The following is a 20,645-nucleotide window of genomic DNA, read 5'->3' on the forward strand; positions in this document are numbered from 1 at the left end:
GTGGGGTATATGAGAGATAATTTTACACACAGAGCTGTCCCTCCTCACACTGTAGGGTATATGAGAGATAATTTTACACACAGAGCTGTCCCTCCTCACACTGTGGGGTATATGAGAGATAATTTTACACACAGTGCTGTACCTGTTCACACTGTGGGGTATATGAGAGATTATTTTACACACAGAGCTGTCCCTCCTCACACTGTGGGGTATATGAGAGATTATTTTACACACAGAGCTGTCCCTCCTCACACTGTGGGGTATATGAGAGATAATTTTACACACAGAGCTGTACCTGTTCACACTGTGGGATATATGAGAGATAATTTTACACACAGAGCTGTCCCTCCTCACACTGTGGGGTATATGAGAGATAATTTTACACACAGAGCTGTCCCTCCTCACACTGTGGGGTATATGAGAGATAATTTTACACACAGAGCTGTCCCTCCTCACACTGTGGGGTATATGAGAGATAATTTTACACACAGAGCTGTCCCTCCTCACACTGTAGGGTATATGAGAGATAATTTTACACACAGAGCTGTCCCTCCTCACACTGTGGGGTATATGAGAGATAATTTTACACACAGTGCTGTACCTGTTCACACTGTGGGGTATATGAGAGATTATTTTACACACAGAGCTGTCCCTCCTCACACTGTGGGGTATATGAGAGATTATTTTACACACAGAGCTGTCCCTCCTCACACTGTGGGGTATATGAGAGATAATTTTACACACAGAGCTGTACCTGTTCACACTGTGGGATATATGAGAGATAATTTTACACACAGAGCTGTCCCTCCTCACACTGTGGGGTATATGAGAGATAATTTTACACACAGAGCTGTCCCTCCTCACACTGTCCTCTCCGGGTGGGTCTCGTTGCGAAGGCTGTGACGTTAGTGCGGTCGCACGGGCTCCACTTTACGTTAATTTCACGGCCCAAGCTGGCTTGATCGCTGTTTGTTTTACGACCGGTTGCTAAGGGCCCCTGGCTTTGGGGGCAGGGACTTTCCGCCCGAGTGGGAAAATGGCGGAGGGCGCGGACGGGGCGGGAGGCGAACAGCACGATCAGGCCGAGGGCATGAAGGCCAAGGCCAATCAGTATTTCAAAGGTGAGGGGCGGTTGCCCGTGCATCTCCGAGAAGCCGGTATCACGTCTCCCAGCCGCCGGGTTTTACCGTTACCCGGTTCCCCTCTCCGACCGGCATCGGGCCCCTCGTGGCTCTGAGCATCTTGTGAGGAGGGAACGGCCTGATATCTGTGCTGCCAAACAATGGGCTATTCCTCACACCGTGGAAGCTTTGCTACCGGATAGTGAGTTATTGCTTACACTGTGAAAGGTTTGCTGCAAAATAGTGGGCTCTTGGTTAGACTGTGAAAGCATTGCTGCCAAATAGTGGGCTGTTCTTCATATGTGAAATCACTGCTGCCAAATAGTGTGCTGTTATTAATCAGTCGTGGGCCATTAGCTGCAATGTGGAAGGATTCGGTACTGAACAGTCTGCTATTAGTTCCAGTAAGTAAGTCCAATGTAGTTGTAGGTCTTTATGTAACCATAGGAATAGGCATGAGCCATTCAGTCCATTGGCCCCATCGTGCCATGATGGATCTTGGCTAATTATTTCTGCAATGCCTTTTTCTCACATTATTTCCCAATGCTATTTGTCTTCAGTAACCAGTCTGTTTCTGTCTTGAACTTGCTCAATGACTGATCCTCCAAAAACCTCTGCAGAACAGAATTGTTTAAAATTCACAGTGAAGAAATTTCTCTCCAGTTCAACCTTTAAATGGCCTATCCCTTATCTTGAGATTATGTCCCCAGGTTCTAGAATGTGGAAGAACATCCTATCTATTATCCACCCTGCCATACACTGTTAAAACCTCAAAAATAACAATGAGAACACCTCATTCTTTGAAACTCTAGAGAATACAGGTTCATCAACTCCTGGGAAGAAGGTTACCATAGAGTACAATGAGACCTTGATCAGATGGGCCAAGGAGTGGTTGATGGAGTTTAATTTAGATAAAAGTGAGGTGCTGCATTTTGGAAAGGCAAATCGGGGTGAGATTTATACCCTTAGTGGTAAGGTCCTGGGGAGTGTTGCTGAACAAGGAAACCTTGAAGTGCATGTCACAATTCCTTGGAAGTGGAGTCTCACGTAGACAGAATAGAGAAGGTGGTGAATGGTTTGCTTGCCTTTGTTGGTCATTGTACTGAGTATAGGAGTTGGGAGATTATGTTGTGGCTGTACAGGACATTGATTAGGGTACTTTTGGAATATACTGTGTTCAGTTCTGATCTCCCTGCAATGGAAAGGATGTTGTGAAACTTGAAATGGTGCAGAAAAGATTTATAAGGATGTTGCCAGGTTGGGAGGGTTTGAGCAGTAGGGAGAGGCTGAATAGGCCAGGGCTATTTTCCCTGGAGCATCGGAGGCTGAGGGGTAACCCATAGAAGTTTATAAAATCATGAAAGGCATAGATAGGATGAATAGCCAAGGTCTTTCCCAGGGTAGCCGATGTCAAAACTGGAGGGCTTAGGTTTAAGGCAAGAGGGGAAAAATTTAAAAGGGACCGAACGAGCAACATTTTCACACAGAGGGTGGTGCGTGTGTGGAATGAGCTGCCAGAGAAAGTGGTGGACACTGGTACAATTACAACATTTAAAAGGCATCTGGATGGGTACATGAAAAGGGACGTTGTAGAGGGCTATGGCCTGAATGCTGGCAATGGGACTAGATTAATTGAGGATATCAGGTCACATGAATGAGTTGGCTGAAGGATCTGATTCCATGTTGAACAGCTCTATGATTGTGTAAGTTAAGACATAAATTGTTGGAGAAACTCAGCAGGTCTTGCACTATCTGTGGATTGACAAACAGTGTTAAAGTTTCATGCCCATAACAGTTTGTTTTTTCAGATCTGGAACTTTTCCAAATGAATAAAAATTCTCTCGAAACATAATTCTCTTCCTATATCCACAGATGCTGCCAGACCAGCTGAGTTTTTCAAGAACTCTGTTTTAGTTTCTGATATCCAGTATGGTACAATTATGGCATGTAAAAGGCTTCAGGATGGGTACATAAATAGGAAGGGTTTAGAGGGAAATGGGGCAAGTGGGACTAGACCAATTTAGGAAATCTGGTCAGCCTGGGCGAGTTGGACTGAAGATCTCTTTCCATGCTATATGACCGTACAGCTGTAGCTGCATTATTTTGCTTCCAACTCAGTGTAGAAAACAAAGGTATGACTTCTCAGCATGCACCTACGAAGTAGACACAGCCTGAATTTAGCATCTCTATCCACATGTCAATCCTGTTAAGGCCATTTCTGAAGCAACTTGCAACAGGTGAATAAAGATGGGAATCATTCCTATTTGGAAATCTCAGGGTCCTGGCCAGTTACTGTAGGAAAACAAAGTATAAGGAACTTTTTTAGATTGGATGATGTATCTGAGATTCTCACCATCTTAGACATGGCAGTGGCAAGACTTGCCCATCTGTGCAATAGTGATAGTCTGTCTGGTACCCCTCATGGTTTAGCGATTGACATTCAACTTTGCTTATAATGTCACTGTGTGCTGTCAAATCATCTTCCCAATAACTAATAGTTCTACAGCCCTGTTAGCTTGGCGTCTTGTCATAGAGAAAATGTTAGAATCTGTTCTGAGGTGTGATAACTAAACATTTAGAAAAAAATTGGCAATGTTGGGTGGTGTTGACATGGATTTATGAGAAAGAAATTGTATTTGACAAAGTTGGAGTTTTTTGAGGATGTTCATTGTAACCCGAAGGAAAAATAGTGAAGTTGGTGTATTTAGATTTTCAGAAGGCTTTTGATCAGAGTTCCCTGCAAGAGATTATTAAGCTAAATTAGAATATGTCATTGGGGAAATATATTAGTGTTGATTGAGAATTGTAAAGAGACATAAAGCAGAATGTAGGAATAAATGCAGAGAACATAGAACAATACAGTGCAGAACAGGCCCTTCGGCCCTCAATGTTGCGCCGACCTGTGAACTAATCTAAGCCCCTCCCCCACACTATCCCATCATTATCCATGTGCTTATCCAAGGAGTTGGAATAAACGGATCATTCTTGGAATAGCAGGCTTTTACTACTGGAGTACTACAAAAGTCAGTGCTAGATCCACAACTGATTATAAATATTTATGAATGATTTAGATTTGGGGACTGAGTATACTGTTGCCGAATCTGCTGACAACTCCAAACTGGGTGGGAATGCAGGTTGTGAGGACAGTACAATGAGGCTTCAAAAAAAAACTCAGATGGACTAAGTGAATGGGCTAGAACACGGCAGCTAGAATATAATGAAAAGCGTTCGGTAAACAATAAACAGGAAGGCAGTGTACAACTTAAATGGTGAGAGACTAGGATATGCTGGTATCCAAAACAATCAGGGTGTCCTTGACCATGGATCACTACAAGCTGGCGTGCAGGTACAGTAAATAATTAAATAGGCAAACTGTATTGGAATTTCTCTCACATTTGTGTATGACTTTGTCTCCCAATACTCCAAAAGGTTCACGTTGTGCATGTTGAAAGTTCTTCACATGCACACTGTTTAAAACACTTTGGTTTAAAAAAAAACAGTGGCTGTATCTAAATGAGTGATCGAGTTGGAATGACATTGCATGCAGAGGTACATGCACATGTGGAGTGTTAGCAAATATTCTCCTTGAGTACAGGAAGATGAGATCTCTTGCTGTAGTTTTATAGAGCTTTGATGAAACCTCGCCTAAAGTGTTGTGTAGTTTTTGCCCCCTTATCTAAGAAAGGGTCTTTTTACCATAGAGGGAATGCGGTGGAAGTTCTCTTGATTATTCACTGACGTTGACGTGATTGTCTTATCTGGAGATACTGAGAAAGCTGTAATAAAGGCAAAGTACTATCAATGCTGGAGATCTGAAAAAGAAACAAAATGGGGAGAAACTAGGCCAGACCTGCTGAGTTTCTCTAACATGTTCTGCTTTTATTTGAACAGCGCCTACCTGGTTACTCATAGCTTTTACGATTCATGTACAAAGATACCCAGATTGCCTCAATATCACTGCATTATTCAGTCTCTTCCGATTTAAGTAGTCTTGTTTTTTTATTTCCCTAACCTCCTACCACTAGGAACAGTTTCTCTTATTTACCCTTAGCAAAACCATTTACGATTTTGAACACACTGATCAGTTCTCCTCAATCCTGGGAGGAACAAGCCCAGCTTCACCAATCTCCAAATAATTGTCATTCCCTCATCCATGGTAACATTCTCAGAGCCCTCTTTTGCTATGACATAAATGGCCTTTTGAAGTTCCATGCAGTATTATGGTCCAAAGAAGTGATGGTGGACAAGGGGCCTCCAGAAAATTGAATATCATTTTTGGATGAATTCATCATTATTATCATACATTACTTGACTGCCCACTTTTGTGATCTTAGGACATCCCAAAGGCTATTGAACTACATTTAGAGTGTGGTCAGTGTTGCTCTGTTAAAATTGGAACAGCAAATACACACAGACTAACAAGATGAATGATTGGCTCACCTCTTGTTCATGACATTTACTGAGGGCTATTTCATATCCATCTGAACAGATGGATGAGTCCCTGTTTTAATGTTTCATTCAAAAGCTAATACCTTTGACAATACAGCACTATCATCAAGTGATGGCTCATATAGGGAGGTAATTGAGAGTTGTGATACAGGAATCAGCCATAAGTTGATGGAATGGTGGAACAGACTCTGTTATTGCTATGTTAATGTATCGTTGAAGTGCAGGACATTGATTAAGTATTTTGAACATATAAAAAGAGTTTCAGGCCTTGAGCAGTACGTGTTCTGTATGTACCCTTGTTGTGTTGTGGAGACTCCTTCTTAATTTTGATTGCACTTCAACCACAAGCTACTAATCTTTGGCCGCTTGGTGTTGGGGTGTGGGTGTGTGTGCACACGTGAGTGCTTGTGAGAGATGGAGGGACAGAAGGGGTGGAAGAGCTGTTGTAGACAGATCAGAGGACTTCTTCATGGGTCTCCTTCTGGGCCTTGCCAAAGTGGCCATCAGCAGGTCCAGGCAGCAGGCCATGTAGTCATTAATTAGAGCCAACTGCTTGACTCTCTTTGGGTTCATCTGTACCTAGTTGCCCTTGGAGGGACAACACGCAGTATCCATTAATAGACTTAAGGTCTCCTCTGACGTGTGGACCCTGCAGGGGCTGGAATATATTTTATTCTAATTAATTTAATTTTAAATTTGCCTTAGGTTTTTATTACAGTACCCCTTACAGAAGCTGCCATTTGTTAATTTGATTACTTGGGTTCAGTTTAAACTCATTTTCAAAAGAGGGTAAAGAGATAGTGTTCTAAATATCTGTGGAGCAGTTGGTTAGTGTGTTGGACTATGAACTGAAAGGTTGGTAGTTCAGAAGTAGCCAGGGATAGTAGGGTCTAACTGTCTGTTTCTTTCAACTGCTTACTGGCAGCCAGTCAGCTAAGTTGTTGGAGCTTCATGCTAGGAACGCTGAGATTGTGGTGTGATCTCCCTTCTGACCATTGAACCTGTTCCCAGAGCAATCATGTAAAGCAAGATTTATCAAGAGTATAAAGCGAGACTTCTGGGACACTAGGTGTTTGTTCAGGAAAAGGTAGACATTTGTGATGTTGTATTCTGTAAATAAATCTGATGTTGAGTAAAAGATTGGTATCTGGCCTCCTTGTTCGATGACTGACTTTGGAATGAATGAACAGGCCATAGGCATGTTACTGTCTCTTGCTCCTGAAATCCAGGAGCGAAAATTCCACCTACAACCTTCTGAATTTGAGGCAAAGACATTGCCATTGAACTCATCTGGAGTGGTTATCCACATTAGAATGGACTGATTCTGAACAGACTCTATGCATTTTAATGAGTAACATGACTTAGTTTCCTCTGGGTATGCTCTTTTAACAATTTAAATTCCACTTGATATGAAAACATTAATTAAAAATGGTAGGTCCTGTGTCCCAGCAATGAGGTAATTCCACTGTTGGCTGTCAGCATAGCTGCTGGATCATAGCTATTTTATTCCTGATTGGCTGCCAGTGAACCAAGCTTGGCAAGACCACAAGCTGATTGGCGATGCTATCCGTGGCATTACTCCCAAGTCACAGAGGAAAGGTGGGCACTCAGGAAGCTATTTGGTGGGATGTAGTTTAGTGCCATTTTGCACCTTCAGGAAAGAATGAGACCAAGTTGAAGTTAAGGCCACGGGTAGAGAGCTACAGTTTGGAAGATCATCCTGGCTTCTGTCTTAAACTTCATACACAACCTGTAACATGTGCTGACTTTGAAACAAACTAACTTGAATAAATTGATAGTTTCTAACTTGTGATTGCTGTGTATCCTGTTGGTCACCAGTTGTATAATTTCTGGTTAACTGCACAAATTCTAGTTGGCTGGATTGCCCGTTGTCAGTTTTTTAATATCGGCCTGCTTCCCTTGCAGATAAGGATTATGATAATGCCATTAAGTATTATACACTGGCCATCGAGCTGAACTCAGAGAATGCTATTTATTATGGAAACCGCAGCTTGGCATACTTACGGACTGAATGTTATGGATATGCCTTGTCAGATGCCACCAAGGCAGTGGAGCTGGATAAGAAATACATTAAAGGATACTACAGGAGGGCGACAGCCAACATGGCACTGGGCAAGTTTAAGGCTGCGCTTAAAGACTACGATACGGTGAGTGGGAATCTACTGATTTTGCTCTTACAAAGAAAATAAAGGAGGCTATTTAGCCCCCTAAATCAATCCTGTTGTCAAGAGGGTACCTGATCTGTGATCTAATTCCATGCACTTACCTTTGCTCCAGATCGTATAATACCTTTTGGAATTGACCCAGTGACAACTGCGGCTTTATGTGGATATTTGTGACTCACTCAAGCCGACTGTTCAAATAACAATCCAACTCCCTGATCTTGTGATTTAGGCACAAATCTTAAAAGTCAGAAACATTAAACAGAAGAAAGACTTACATTTATATAATGGTTCTTATGACCAGTAAACACTTCAAAAGTGCTTTACAGGTAATGATGTTCTTTTGAAATCACTGTTGCAATGTGGAAGCCATTTTGCACACAGCAAGATCATACAAAGACCAATATGATAAGGATAAGATGATCTTTCCTTGTGGTGTAGGCAGAGGGATAGAAATTGGATAGAACCCCAGGAAGAGTTTTCCTGTTCTCCAGAATAGTGCCTTCTATCCATCTGAAGGAGCAGACAGAACTTTTTCTCAACCTCATCCGAAAGATAGCACCTTTGACAGTGCAGCTCACCATCAGAATGGCGCAGGTTGTGTTGTACTTATGTGCTGAAGCCCTGGTTGAACTCAAATTTATGACTCAGAGGTAAGTATGCAACAAGTTGAGCCATGATTAAAGAAGGCTTGGCTGTAAGGTGTGAAAGCTGGAAACAGCCAGTATGTCAGATAGAATTGATTGACTTGTCAGTGCATAGTGATTGAGGGATTTTGAATATTTGAAGTAAGAACCTGGGTAAACAGAATAGGAACAGAGAAACAAGAATGGCAACAGAGTTAGGATCCAGATCCTTTGTGTCATTTTCATGCCATGCTGGAGCAGGCTCGTGGGGCTGACTGGCCTGCTCCTCCTATTTTCCTAGATGGCCTGGCTAAATAAACTAGCTTTGTTGGAACATGCTGCATTCTTCCATATTTTCCTCTGACTCATTCTTATTTCTCGTCTCCACCCAGTAATAAGGTGAGTGATTCTGGCATTGGAGGGAGGTCCCAGTATCCACAGGCATGTTTTTCCCAGAGCATTTATTGCATAATTCCTCTCTGGAATTCATTTTGCCAGTACAGGGCCACTGAAACCAATGATGTTGTCTTTACAGCTACTCCAGTCCAAATGGGCTGACATCAATGCAAACAGTTGAATAAGCCTCAAAGCTTCTGTATTGCAGGTAATCAACAACAAATTGTATTTGCACAGGATCACTAACATAGTACAAAGTGCCAAGATGTTTTACAGTAGTCTCATTGAATGCAATCTGACTCTGACAAGGAGGTACTTGGGCATGTGTCCAAAACCCAGATCAAAGACGTAGGAGTATTTTAGAGGCCATAGGTTGGATAGACAAAGGTGTGGAAAGAAAATTTTAGAGCTTAGGGCAGCGTCTGAGTAAAGAACCTACCTCTGGCATCTGCCCTATATCTATCACCCATCAGTTTAAAGCTATGTACCCTCATGCTAGCCATCTCCATCCAAGGAAATAGGCTCTCACTGTCCACCCTATCGAACTTTCAGGAATCTATGTACATGGACACCGAGATCTCTCTGCTCACCCACACTACCAAGAATCTTACCATTAGCCCAGTACTCTGTATTCCTGTTACTCCTTCCAGAGTGAATCACCTCACACTTTTCTGCATTAAACTCCATTTGCTACCTCTCAGCCCATCTCTGCAGCTTATCTATGTCCCTCTGTAACCTGTATCATCCTTCTGCACTATCCACAACTCCACCGACTTTAGTGTCACCTGCAAATTTACTAACCCATCCTTCTGCGCCCTCATCCAGGTCATTTATAAAAATGACAAACAACACTGGCCCCAAAACAAATCCTTGTGGTATACCACTAGTAACTGAACTCCAGGATGAACATTTCCCATCAACCACCACCCTCTGTCTTCTTCCAACTAGCCAATTTTTAATTCAAACTGCTAAATCACCCTCAATCCCATGATACCATATTTTATGCAAAAACCTACCGTAGGGAACCTTATTAAACTCTTTACTAAAATCCATATACACCACATCAACCGCTTTACCCTCATCCACCTGTTTGGTCACCTTCTCAAAGAACTCAATAAGGTTTGTGATGCAAACTGCGTTGACTATCCCTAATTAAATTATTCCTTTCTAGATGATTATAAATCCTATCTCTTATAATCCTTTTCAACACTTTACCCACAACCGAAGTAAAGTTCGCTGGTCTGTAATTACCAGGATTGTTCCTCCTCCCCTTCTTGAACAAGGGGACAACATGTGCTATCCTCCAGTCTTCTGGCACTATTCCTGAACATAATGATGACATAAAGATCAAAGTTAAAGGCTCTACAGTCTCTTCCCTAGCTTCCCAGAGAATTCTCGGATACATCCCATCCGGTCTAGGGGACTTATCTGTTTTCACGTCCTCCAGAATTGCTAACACTTCCTCCTTGTAAACCTCAATCGCGTCTAGTCTAATAGCCTGTATCTCAGTATTCTCCTTGACAACATTGTCTTTTTCCTGCGTGAATACTGACGAAAACTATTCATTTAGTGCCACTCCATGCACAACTTCCCACTACTGCCCTTGACTGACCCTAATCTTACTTTAGTCATTCTTTTGTTCCTGACATACCTATAGAAAGCAGTAGGGTTTTCCTTGATCCTACCTGCCAAACACCCCTCATGTCCCCTTCTGGCTCTTCTTGGCTCTCTCTTTAGCACCTTCCTGGCTAGCTTGTAATTCTCAAGCATCCTAACTGAGCCTTCATGCTCATCTTTACATAAGCCTCCCTCTTCCTCTTGACAGGAGTTTCAACTTCTTTAGTAAACCACGGTTCCCTCGCTTGACTACTTCCTGCCTGCCTGAAAGGACACGCATTAGCTGTTCCTTGAACAAGCTCCACATTTCAATTATGCCCAACCCCTGCAGTTTCCTTCCCCATCCTGTGCATCCCAAATCTTGCCTAATCGCCTCATAGTTGCCTTCCCCCAGCTATAACTCTTGCCCTGTGGTATATATGTATCCCTTTCCATCGCTAAAGTAAATGTAACCAAACTGTGGTCACTATCACTGAAGCGCACACCTACCTCCAAGTCAAACACCTGGCCTGGTTCATTACCCAGAGCCAAATCCAAAGTGGCCTCACCTCTTGTTGGCCTATCCACATACTGTGTCAGGAAACTCTCCTGCACACGTTGGACAAAAACTGATCCATCTAAAGTACTCACCCTATAGCATTTCCAGTCAATATTTGGAAAGTTAAAGCCCCCATAACAACTACCCCGTTACCATCGCTCCTATCCAGAATCATCTTGGCAATCCTTTCCTCTACATCTCTGGAACTTCTCAGAGGCCTATAGAAAACTCCCAACAAGGTGACCTCTCCTTTCCTGTTTCTAACCTCAGCCCATACTACCTCAGTAGACAAGTCCTCATCAAATGCCCTTTCTGCCACCATAATACTGTCCTTGACTAATAATGCCACACTTGGCTGTTAAGAAGGCATACAGTGTTTTAGCTTTTATTAATAGAGGGATCGAGTTCCGGAACCAAGAGGTTATGGTGAAGCTGTACAAAACTCTGCTGCGGCGTCACTTGGAGTATTGTGTACAGTTCTGGTCACCGCATTATAAGAAGATGTGGAAGCTTTGGAAAGGGTGCAGAGGAGATTTACTAGGATGTTGCCTGGTGTGGAGGGAAGGTCTTACAAGGAAAGGCTGAGGGACTTGAGGCTGTTTTCATTAGAGAGAAGAAGGTTGAGAGATAATTGAAACATCTAAAATAATCAGAGGGTTAGATAGGGTGGATAGGGAGAGCCTTTTTCCTAGGATGGTGACGGCGAGCACGAGGGGCATAGCTTTAAATTGAGGGGTGAAAGATATAGGACAGATGTCAGGTAGTTTCTTTACTCAGAGAGTAGTAAGGGAATGGAACGCTTTGCCTGCAACGTTAGTAGATTTGCCAACTTTAGGTACATTTAAGTTGTCATTGGACAAGCATATGGATGTACATGGAATAGTATAGGTTAGATGGGCTTGTGATCGGTATGACAGGTCGGCACAACATTGAGGGCCAAAGGGCCTGTACTGTGCTGTAATGTTCTATGCCTATGTCTACTTCCCCCTCATTTACCACCTTCCCTGATCTTACTGAAACATCTAAACCCTGGAACCTGCAACAACCATTCCTGTCCTTGCTTCGTCCATGTCTCCGAGATGGCCACAACTTCGAAGTCCCAGATACCAATCCATGCTGCAAGTTCACCCATCTTAATACGGATGCTCCTAGTGTTGAAGTAGACACACTTCAAACCACCTTCCTGCCAGCCAGTACACTCCAGTGACCTTGAAACCTTATTTATAACTTCACTACTCTCAACCTCCTGAACACTGGAGCTACAACCCCCCCCCCCCCCCCCCCCCCCCCGCCCAGGGTATTGGTACCTCTCTGGTTCAGGTGTCGACCATCCCTTTTTAGAGGTCCCAACTACCCCAGAATGAGCCCCAATTTTCCAAGTATCTGAATCCCTCCCTCCTGCACCATCCCTGTAGCCATGTGTTCAACTGCTCTCGCTCCCTATTCCTCACCTCCCTAGCACATGGCACAGGTAGCAATCCAGAGATAATAACTCTATTTGTTCTAGCTCTAAGTTTCCACCCTAGGTCCCTGAATTTCTGCCTCACATCCCCATCCCTTTTCCTGTCTATGTTGTTGGTGCCTTTGTGGACCATGACTTGGGGCTGCTCCCCCCTCCCCCTTAACATCCTGAAAACATGATCCTAGACATCACGGACCCTCGCACCTGGGAGGCAACACACCAACCGCAAGCCTCTCTTGTTCCTACAGAATCTCCTACCTGTCCCCCTAACTATGGAGTCCCCAATGACTAATGCTCTCCTCCTCTTCCCCCCTTCTCTTCTGTAATGTAGTACCCTCTCTCTGACTTCCCCACTGCCTTTGAGCCGTTCCACTGTCCTTACAGCAAATGTTCCCAAGTTGTCTTTATTCATTTGGGATGTGGGCATCACGGTCTAGGCTGGCATTTATTGCCCATCCTGCAAAAATTCTGCTTCATTTCTGATTTCACTGAATTTATTTCCCAGTGCCTGTCACAGATTGAAAATAGAGCACTTTTTCTTTTAAAGAATTTTTTAAAAATCCAGACCATTTATGAGACAAAACTCTGAAGAAGGGTTCAGACCCGAAACGTCAACTTTCCTGCTTCTCTGGTGCTGCCTGGCCTGCTGTGTTCCTCGAGCTCCGTATGGAGTTATCTGTTATCTATGAATTTTGTATGGCCTCTGTATGCCTATGAGGTCAGATTATAAATTTCTAAACCTCACAGGAGCGAGGATTTATACTTTCACAGAGATTTTATTGAAGCGTGGGTATTAGCCAGTTCAGCATCATGGGTGACAGTGCATTCACCTCTAAATTAGGAAGCAAGAGTTTCTGCTTCATTTTGGAACTGGAGCTCTTGACATGACTCACCTTCCATTAGAGTACTTGGGCTGTCCTGCATGGTCAGATGTTAGCTTTCAACTGAGGGATTACTTCAGACCCTTGAATTTAAAAGCCCTGTGGTTTGTTGTTTTTTATTCATTCAAGGGATGAGAGCATTGCTGGCTCGGCTAGCATTTATTGCCTATCTATAATTGCCCAGAGTCAACCACATTGCTGAGAGTCTGGAGTCATATGTAGACCAGACCAAGTAAGGATGACAGTTTCCTTTCCTAGAGGACATTAGTGAACCAGATGGGTTTTTCCAACAATCAACAATGGATTCACAGTCACCATTAAACTCTTAATTCTAGATTTTTATTGCATTCAAATTCCACCAACTGCCATGGCGGGTCCCCAGAACATTACCTGAGTTTGTGAATTAACAGTCCTGCCACAATACCACAGGACCATCACATTCTTATGGTGTTTTGCCAGAGTAGAGCTGAGGTGATTCCCAGGGTCTTGTCCCAACTTTTATCAAAAGTGACTGTTTTTACCCTTGATCAGCACCAATATGAAAGTAAGGAAGTGTTGCTATAACTGTACCAGACATTAATGAGGTCGCAACTGGAACTTTGTATGTAATTTGCCTTGCTTTGCGCATACATTTTCCTGTATGAGTGACAGCATTTCATATAATTCATTGGCTGTGGACTTCTTTGGATCCTTCCTGCATATGTGATAGTTAATGCACATTTCTTCATCCTTGTTATTTATTTGTCATGTTTGTGAGCCTCATGTTTATTTTATTCTTGACTCAGTTTGTCATTTTCTCTTATCCTAAATATGCTAGCATATTTAGGATCCATAAAACCATTTGGTTGTTGAGTCAGTGTAGATATTTTACAATGGGAACCATCATAAGTGGGTTGGCTTCTGTCTGCTTGCACCCTACAGACCTGGCTAATAAGAACATAAGGACTAGGAGCAGTGTAAGCAATTCAGCCCTGGTTCCACTATTTGATATGATCATGGTTGATCACATCTTGTCCTCAATTCCACTTTCTTGTCCCTTCTCCATTACCCTTCAACCCATTACTAATTTAAAATCTGTCTGTCTCCTCCTCAAATTTACACAATATCCCAGCATCCACTGTACTGTTGAGTAGCAAATTCCACAGTTTCACGACCCTTTGAGAGAAATAATTTCTCCCCATTTCTGTTTTAAATCTGCTAGCCCTAATCCTAAAACTATGATCTCTCATTCTAGAATGCCCCACATGAGGAAATGTCCTTTCTGTATCCACTTCATCAATCATCTTTAGCATCTCATGTACTTCAATTCAGTCTCCATTTTGTTCTTCTGAACACCAGAGAGTAAAGGCCTAAACTGCTCAATCTGTTTTCATAAGACAAACCCTCATTTCTGGAATCAATCTAGTGAGCATGCTCTGAACTCTCCAATGTAACTACGTTCCTCCTCAAGGGGACCAAAATTATACACAAAATTCCAGTTGCGATCTCATTAATGTCTTGTACAGTTATAGCAACACTTCCTTACTTTTATACTTTCTTCCTTTAGCAGTAATTACCAAAATTCTATTTGCCTTCTTTATTACTTGCTGTACCTGCGTACTAGTTTTCTGCTATCCCTCTGGACTGAAGCACTCTGATATTACCTGGTTAGTCACACTGTTCTGTAAATAACTGAATCTTGACAGAGGCTTGGCTGCTTAAAGAGGAGAGCTTCAAAAAATTTGGAACTTGAAGTTCTGAACACAAGCAATGTGATGGGAGCGGAAGTGTTTTGTAGGGTGGCTTGCATTTGGAATTTGGAAGTGTAGTGAGTTCACAGGATCGAAACAAGATGTCCTCCCGCTCATCCACGCAAACATCTCTGCTCCGAATCAAGGGAAGCCCAGCACTCAGACATACTGTGAGTTTACTAAAAAAGCAAACCGATGCGTAAGTTCAGATGTTTTTGTTTTTGACTGACTCCTCATGTTGGTGCTTTGTGCCAGTTCAATTCATGCATTCAGTGTGTCACTCTCCAGCAATTTCTCAAAACGCTGATAAAGTTTTTTTAATAGTGCTGCAGTACACGGTTAGGAGCATGCGCCGAACTGTCGTGGTATTTATAGTCGAACAGGAATGGGGATGAATCTTCAGTAAAAGCTTAATAGAAAATTATTCCACACACAGTCAGTTGTTATAAATACAATATTTGTAACTTATTTTAGCAACAGGCTTGTTGATCCCATCCTACCCCACAACATTCATGCTCGCTCACATTCATCCTGACAGCTTTAGTTTTAAGGTGGATTTTGTGATAAGGCTTTGCTTTCTTGCCTGTGTTTGTACGCAGCCTGGTAATTTTGCTCTTCACAGAGTGTTTAAAGTAGCTTTTTGTTTGCACAGCTCCTATGTGCATGTGGTTAAAGGATTTGTTGTGCATTTCCAAGAGTTAGGAAGTTTCCAATCTGAAACTTAATTGTTTCAGGACAGTCTAGGTGAACCCTTTTTAATTTTTTGTTAAATTCACATGGAAAGTTTGGTCTGGAAAGTCAAAAAAGAGTGATTCATATATTTAAAATACATGTAAAGTAAAATGATAAGTATATGCCATTTGTAAAGAGTATCCATTTGAACTGAGGAAGCATCGTAGCAAACAGGTTGAGCTGGGCAGTGTGTTGTGTCTTGTTCTCTAGTGTCTATTAATCTGATGCCCTAGAAGGAGCCAGATCCATTGGTTTCAGAGTTGCACACACAGCGGATCACATGCTGTACTGCACATGATTTCCGAAATGAGCTTTGGCATGAAATCGGCCTGTTGACAATACTCAGATGTGATTGAGTCAGATGGCCTTTGATCTACGAATGATGGCTTTGCAGTAGGTTGCTTCTCATAAAGTTGACCTGAAGTCAGTTTAAACAAGAAGAAGGTAAGTTTGTCTGTAATGTCTTGGCTATAAAGTCAGTTTCTTGATGACCGGATTTCTCCTCTGTTGAGTGCAACCAAAGGTAAAATCACCATAATCTTACCTGTCTATGGGGTTGCTCTCTCATTAAGGAGTGATGAAAGGTGACTAAACTGAGGGCCACCATGTCCATGAGAAGAGGGGTTGAAAAGGAGAGTTCATCATTGCAGCCTCAGCCTGTGCAGGAATTATATGCACACTACTTGTGTTACTGTGCATCACAAACTAGCCATTCAGCCAACTGAGCTAAGTGACTCCTTTTCACTTAATAATGACAATTAAATCAATGGATTTGAGGGGACAGGGAAATGTCCTAACTTTGGGCAGAATGGCCTTGTCTCACTTCAGACTTCGCTTTAAAAAGCTCTTGCATAATAAGGTGGAATAACCAATTTTTCAGGAAGTGAACCCCTTTATTAGATTTGCATTCAGTTATAACCTTTATCTCTTTCTGCTCTGTTGCAGGTCGTTAAGGTGAAGCCAAATGATAAAGATGCTAAAATGAAATACCAAGAATGTAATAAAATTGTCAAACAGAAAGCGTTTGAACGTGCAATAGCAAACGATGAACTGAAGAGATCAGTGGTGGACTCTTTAGACATAGAGAGTATGAGTAAGTATTTTAGACAGTTTGTTTTAAGAATGGAGACTTCGTGTTTCACACTGGACCTGTGTTTAGATCAAGCTCTGAATCCATTTTCCCTGTTGTTCTTAGAACCGTTCAGCCCAGAAAGAGGCCATTTGGCCTTTAGTGCCCCTGCCAGCCTATTGAAAGAGCTGTCCAATTGCCCCTTCTCACCTGTACCCAATTCCTATTTGAAACTTCCTTTTGAATCTGCATTCATGTCCCTTCAGGCATTGCATTTTGGATCAGAACAACATTTTGTATTAAGAAAGTTCTCATTTTGCCACTGGTTCTTGTGGGACGTTTCCTAAATATGCTGAGTCTTGGTGTTGTTTAGGTCGGGAATCCTCAAGTAACTCGCCCGAGTTATTGATACTCTTTCTTCATTTTAGAGCGCAAATGTTGCTCGGAGATTTGCCCACAGAAAGCATCATGTGAACTTTGGCTAAATTCCACTCCCCACTTCCCCAACAAAATTCTGCAGCTGTGCTCAGCTGCGCTGAGGCTGTTCAAGTCAAGGCTTGGACCTCGAATTTTGCAATTTGCATGTCTCAATGGTGCATATCCATGGAGTCATTCCAGGAGTGTGTGAAGTCGTGGAACAGTATTTGAATGAGTGGTGGACTTGATAGGAGCTGAGTGTGACTCCTGTATATGTGTAATAAAGAGTCGATCGGCTGTCTAACCTCTGAAGAGCCTATCTACGTGAAAGTGCTGAGTAGCATGCGAACAGCCCAGGAGATCCAAAATTATCAAAGCTGCAGGTGGGTGCCAAGAGAGGAAAGTTTTTACAATGTTCAGGTACCAAAGCTCGAAGCAATACAAGTTTGCCCTGGTGGAAGCACTGTTGTACTGTTATAATTGATAAAGTAGGAGTCCATGATTACAGCTTCATTTGAAAAGCCTCCTTTGAATTTAAAAAAAAATTGATTCATGGGATGAGGGTGTCACGGGCTAGGCAGCATTTATTGCCCATCCCTAATTGCCCAGAGGGCAGTTAAGAGTTAGCCACATTACTATGGGTCTGGAATCGTACGTAGGCTAGACCAGGTAAGGATGACCGTTTCCTTCCCTGAACAACATTAACCTACTGCGTTGGCCATCAGGAGGCTGCTAGTGGTCTCCCTCCTAATGCAGAGAGTGATGTGATCTGACAGAAGGCTTTTTCCTTGGCTTCTTCCTAATTCAGGGTTTCAGCTTCATTTTGTGTTTGTTGCTGTCAGGTGGCTGGGTGACCAGAGTATGTTCCGGTCAGGTGAGTGGTTGCTACAGTTTGTGCCTTTCGATTTTGCGATGAGGAAATCTGGTGTTCCTGTTTTCAGTTGCTGCCCAGTGCTTTCTGATTAAACCCATGGGCATCCAAACCTGTCATTCTTGTGGTCCAGTTGTCCTTGCTGATTGTGTTGTTGTGAAGATTGGCCATGAATGAGAGACAGTAAAGTGTATTCAACATCCAAGGAGCCAGCAGATGTTTTCACCTTTAGGGGCCCAAGCAAGCGGCCAGAGTGACAGGAATACAAATTCCTATCTACATTCAGTGCAAGTTTTTTTTCTTTCTGTCTGTGGGCTTGGTAAAAAAGGCTCATTTACAGTAAGAATAGATTGACTAATTATGACAGCAGTGTTCTAGTATTTGAGGTATCTCCTTTTTTGTGTTCTCACTTTCATGAACTCTTGCTGTTCTTCCCTCATTTTCCTCCTCTCAGCTGGTATCCCTGATGGCTGTTGTGAGTTGCTGGCATGGTATCAGAAGTTGTTCTGATGCTTGTGATTTTAACTCATCTAAAAATAAATGTGGTTGGTGCACAGGGTAACCTTCAAGGTTGGGACAAGAAAACTTTTGCCCAGCCAGGAGGCTGAATCTACACCGACCACTTTAAGCGTGCGTTAGGAGGGATAACTGCCGCAATAAATTCCCCTTTTCCCCTTAGAAATGGCATTTGCTATGCTTGTGATAAAAGTGTTATTTTTCTTGGCTTATTTGATGTTGCTGAGTAGACAATGTGCCATATGATCAGCTGTCTCTCTCTTCCACCCTCAAAAGGTTTTTAAACATTTATTCATGAAAGGAATTGGGATGTCACTAGCAAAGACAGCATTTATTGATTATTCCTAATTGCCCTTGACAAATGCTGGTGATGTAACTTCTTGAAGCAGTGACGGACTTGCTGGGCTATTTCAGAATGCAGTTAAAATTTTGTGTGCGTGGAATCTCATTTGGCTAGCCTAGGTAAGGGTAACAAGTTCCTCCTGGGTATTACTGTGTAGACAGAGTGGACAGCCAGAGACTTCTTCCCAGGGTGGAGGTAGCAATTACAAGGGAGCGTAGTTTTAAAGTGAGTGGAGGTACATATAGGGGAGACGTCAGAGGTAGGTTCTTTACTCAGACAGTGGTCAGGGCGTGGAATGCATTGCCGGAGAGGATAGTGCGGTCGGCCTCATTAGGGGCATTTAAGCGGCTATTAGATAGGCCTATGGATGATAGTTTTAGAGAGGGGTGGATTTTAGATAGACCTTAGGATTAGGGTAGAAGTTCAGCAGAACATAGTGGGCTGAAGGGCCTGTGCTGTACTGTTCTATGTTCTATGTACCATGTGGATTTTTACAACAATCTGGTAACAGTGGTTTTGTGGTCACCATTATTTTTTATTGCTGATTTAAATGATTGACTCAGTTTAAATTACCCAGCTACCATGGTGAGGTTTGAATTTGGGTCTCTGGATTGTAAATCTATTAATGTGACCATTATACTATTGTGCCTGTGCTGTCAGTCTCCTGAGGTAGGGGTGAGAGAAGGTGTCTTAGGGCAACAGGCTCTTATTTGTCTGTAATATGATGGATGCTTGATTCTTTTCCATGCTCTCTCATCTCTGTCACTGCCACTTCTGCTAATCCCTTGCCTGCACTGCTGGTGCTGCTGGCACTGGTCTCCAGTCCCCACAGGTGATCCCCAGCAGTGGGTCTGGAAATGACCAGCAGCAACACGTTCGTGACTCCTTCCTCTTCTGTACCCCATCGTAGTCATGCAATCTCTTGAGTGACAAGAATGTGAGTAGAAACTTGAAATCACAAGGGATCTGCCGATTACTTATCTCAAAAGTCCCTGCTGCCTCTTACCTACCTTCAGTAACTTGAGGTGACTTCTGCTCTCGGGAGAAGGGTCTGTGACCCTTTTGGGAGTTTGTGGTAAATTACCAATCTACTGCATGTTTGCTAACTTCTGTGGGGGGGAAAAGAATGCTTTGTGCCAGCAAAATTTTCTACCTCTGCCTTTGGTGCTTTTCCTCCCTCATTCTCCAATTCCTATTGATTCAATTCAAATTGTCAGGGAATCTGACCAACCCCTCTTGCCTTACCATCACTGAAGCCTCCATCGACATCCTTAGAATCACCTTTGACCAAAAACTGAGACACACATAGTCTGACTCCAAGAGCAGGTCATAGGCTGCAATTGTGTGGAGAGTGATTTGTTTCCTGAATTCCAAAACTTTTCCAGCAATAATGAGGTTCGAGTGAAGAATGAAACAGAATATAGTTTTTTCCAGTAGCTTAGTTGACTGAAGCTTTGACAACACTCAAAGCTTTACATTCAAAACAAAGCTACCCACCCTCCAGCTTAAACATTCACTGACGCTGACACTGCAGCAACGTGGCAATCTGTAAAATCTACAAGGTGGATTGCAGCAGCATGCCAAGTCTCCTTCAATAACACCTTCCAAATCTGTGACAGGACAAGGACAGCATTACCCACAGGAAACATCACCTAAAAGTTGCCCTCCCAAGCCACACACCATCCTGACTCGGA

At 42.8% G+C, this 20,645-nt stretch overlaps 1 protein-coding gene across 2 annotated transcripts in view; it reads left to right on the top strand.

Moving 5' to 3' along the window:
* Nucleotides 1–1,013: 1,013 nt before the first annotated feature.
* Nucleotides 1,014–20,645, top strand: part of ppp5c (protein phosphatase 5, catalytic subunit) — a 45,686-nt gene continuing 26,054 nt past the window's right edge. For both annotated transcript variants that reach the window (XM_048522656.2, XM_048522657.2), the window contains exons 1-3: nucleotides 1,014–1,121; nucleotides 7,497–7,738; nucleotides 16,681–16,828. In XM_048522656.2, the coding sequence (XP_048378613.1) occupies nucleotides 1,037–1,121; nucleotides 7,497–7,738; nucleotides 16,681–16,828 (475 nt within the window). In that variant the 5' untranslated portion in view covers nucleotides 1,014–1,036. The remainder of the gene's footprint in view (nucleotides 1,122–7,496; nucleotides 7,739–16,680; nucleotides 16,829–20,645) is intronic.

This window comes from Stegostoma tigrinum, chromosome 39 (assembly GCF_030684315.1).
Source record: "Stegostoma tigrinum isolate sSteTig4 chromosome 39, sSteTig4.hap1, whole genome shotgun sequence".
In the NCBI taxonomy this organism is placed as follows: Eukaryota; Metazoa; Chordata; class Chondrichthyes; order Orectolobiformes; family Stegostomatidae; genus Stegostoma; species Stegostoma tigrinum.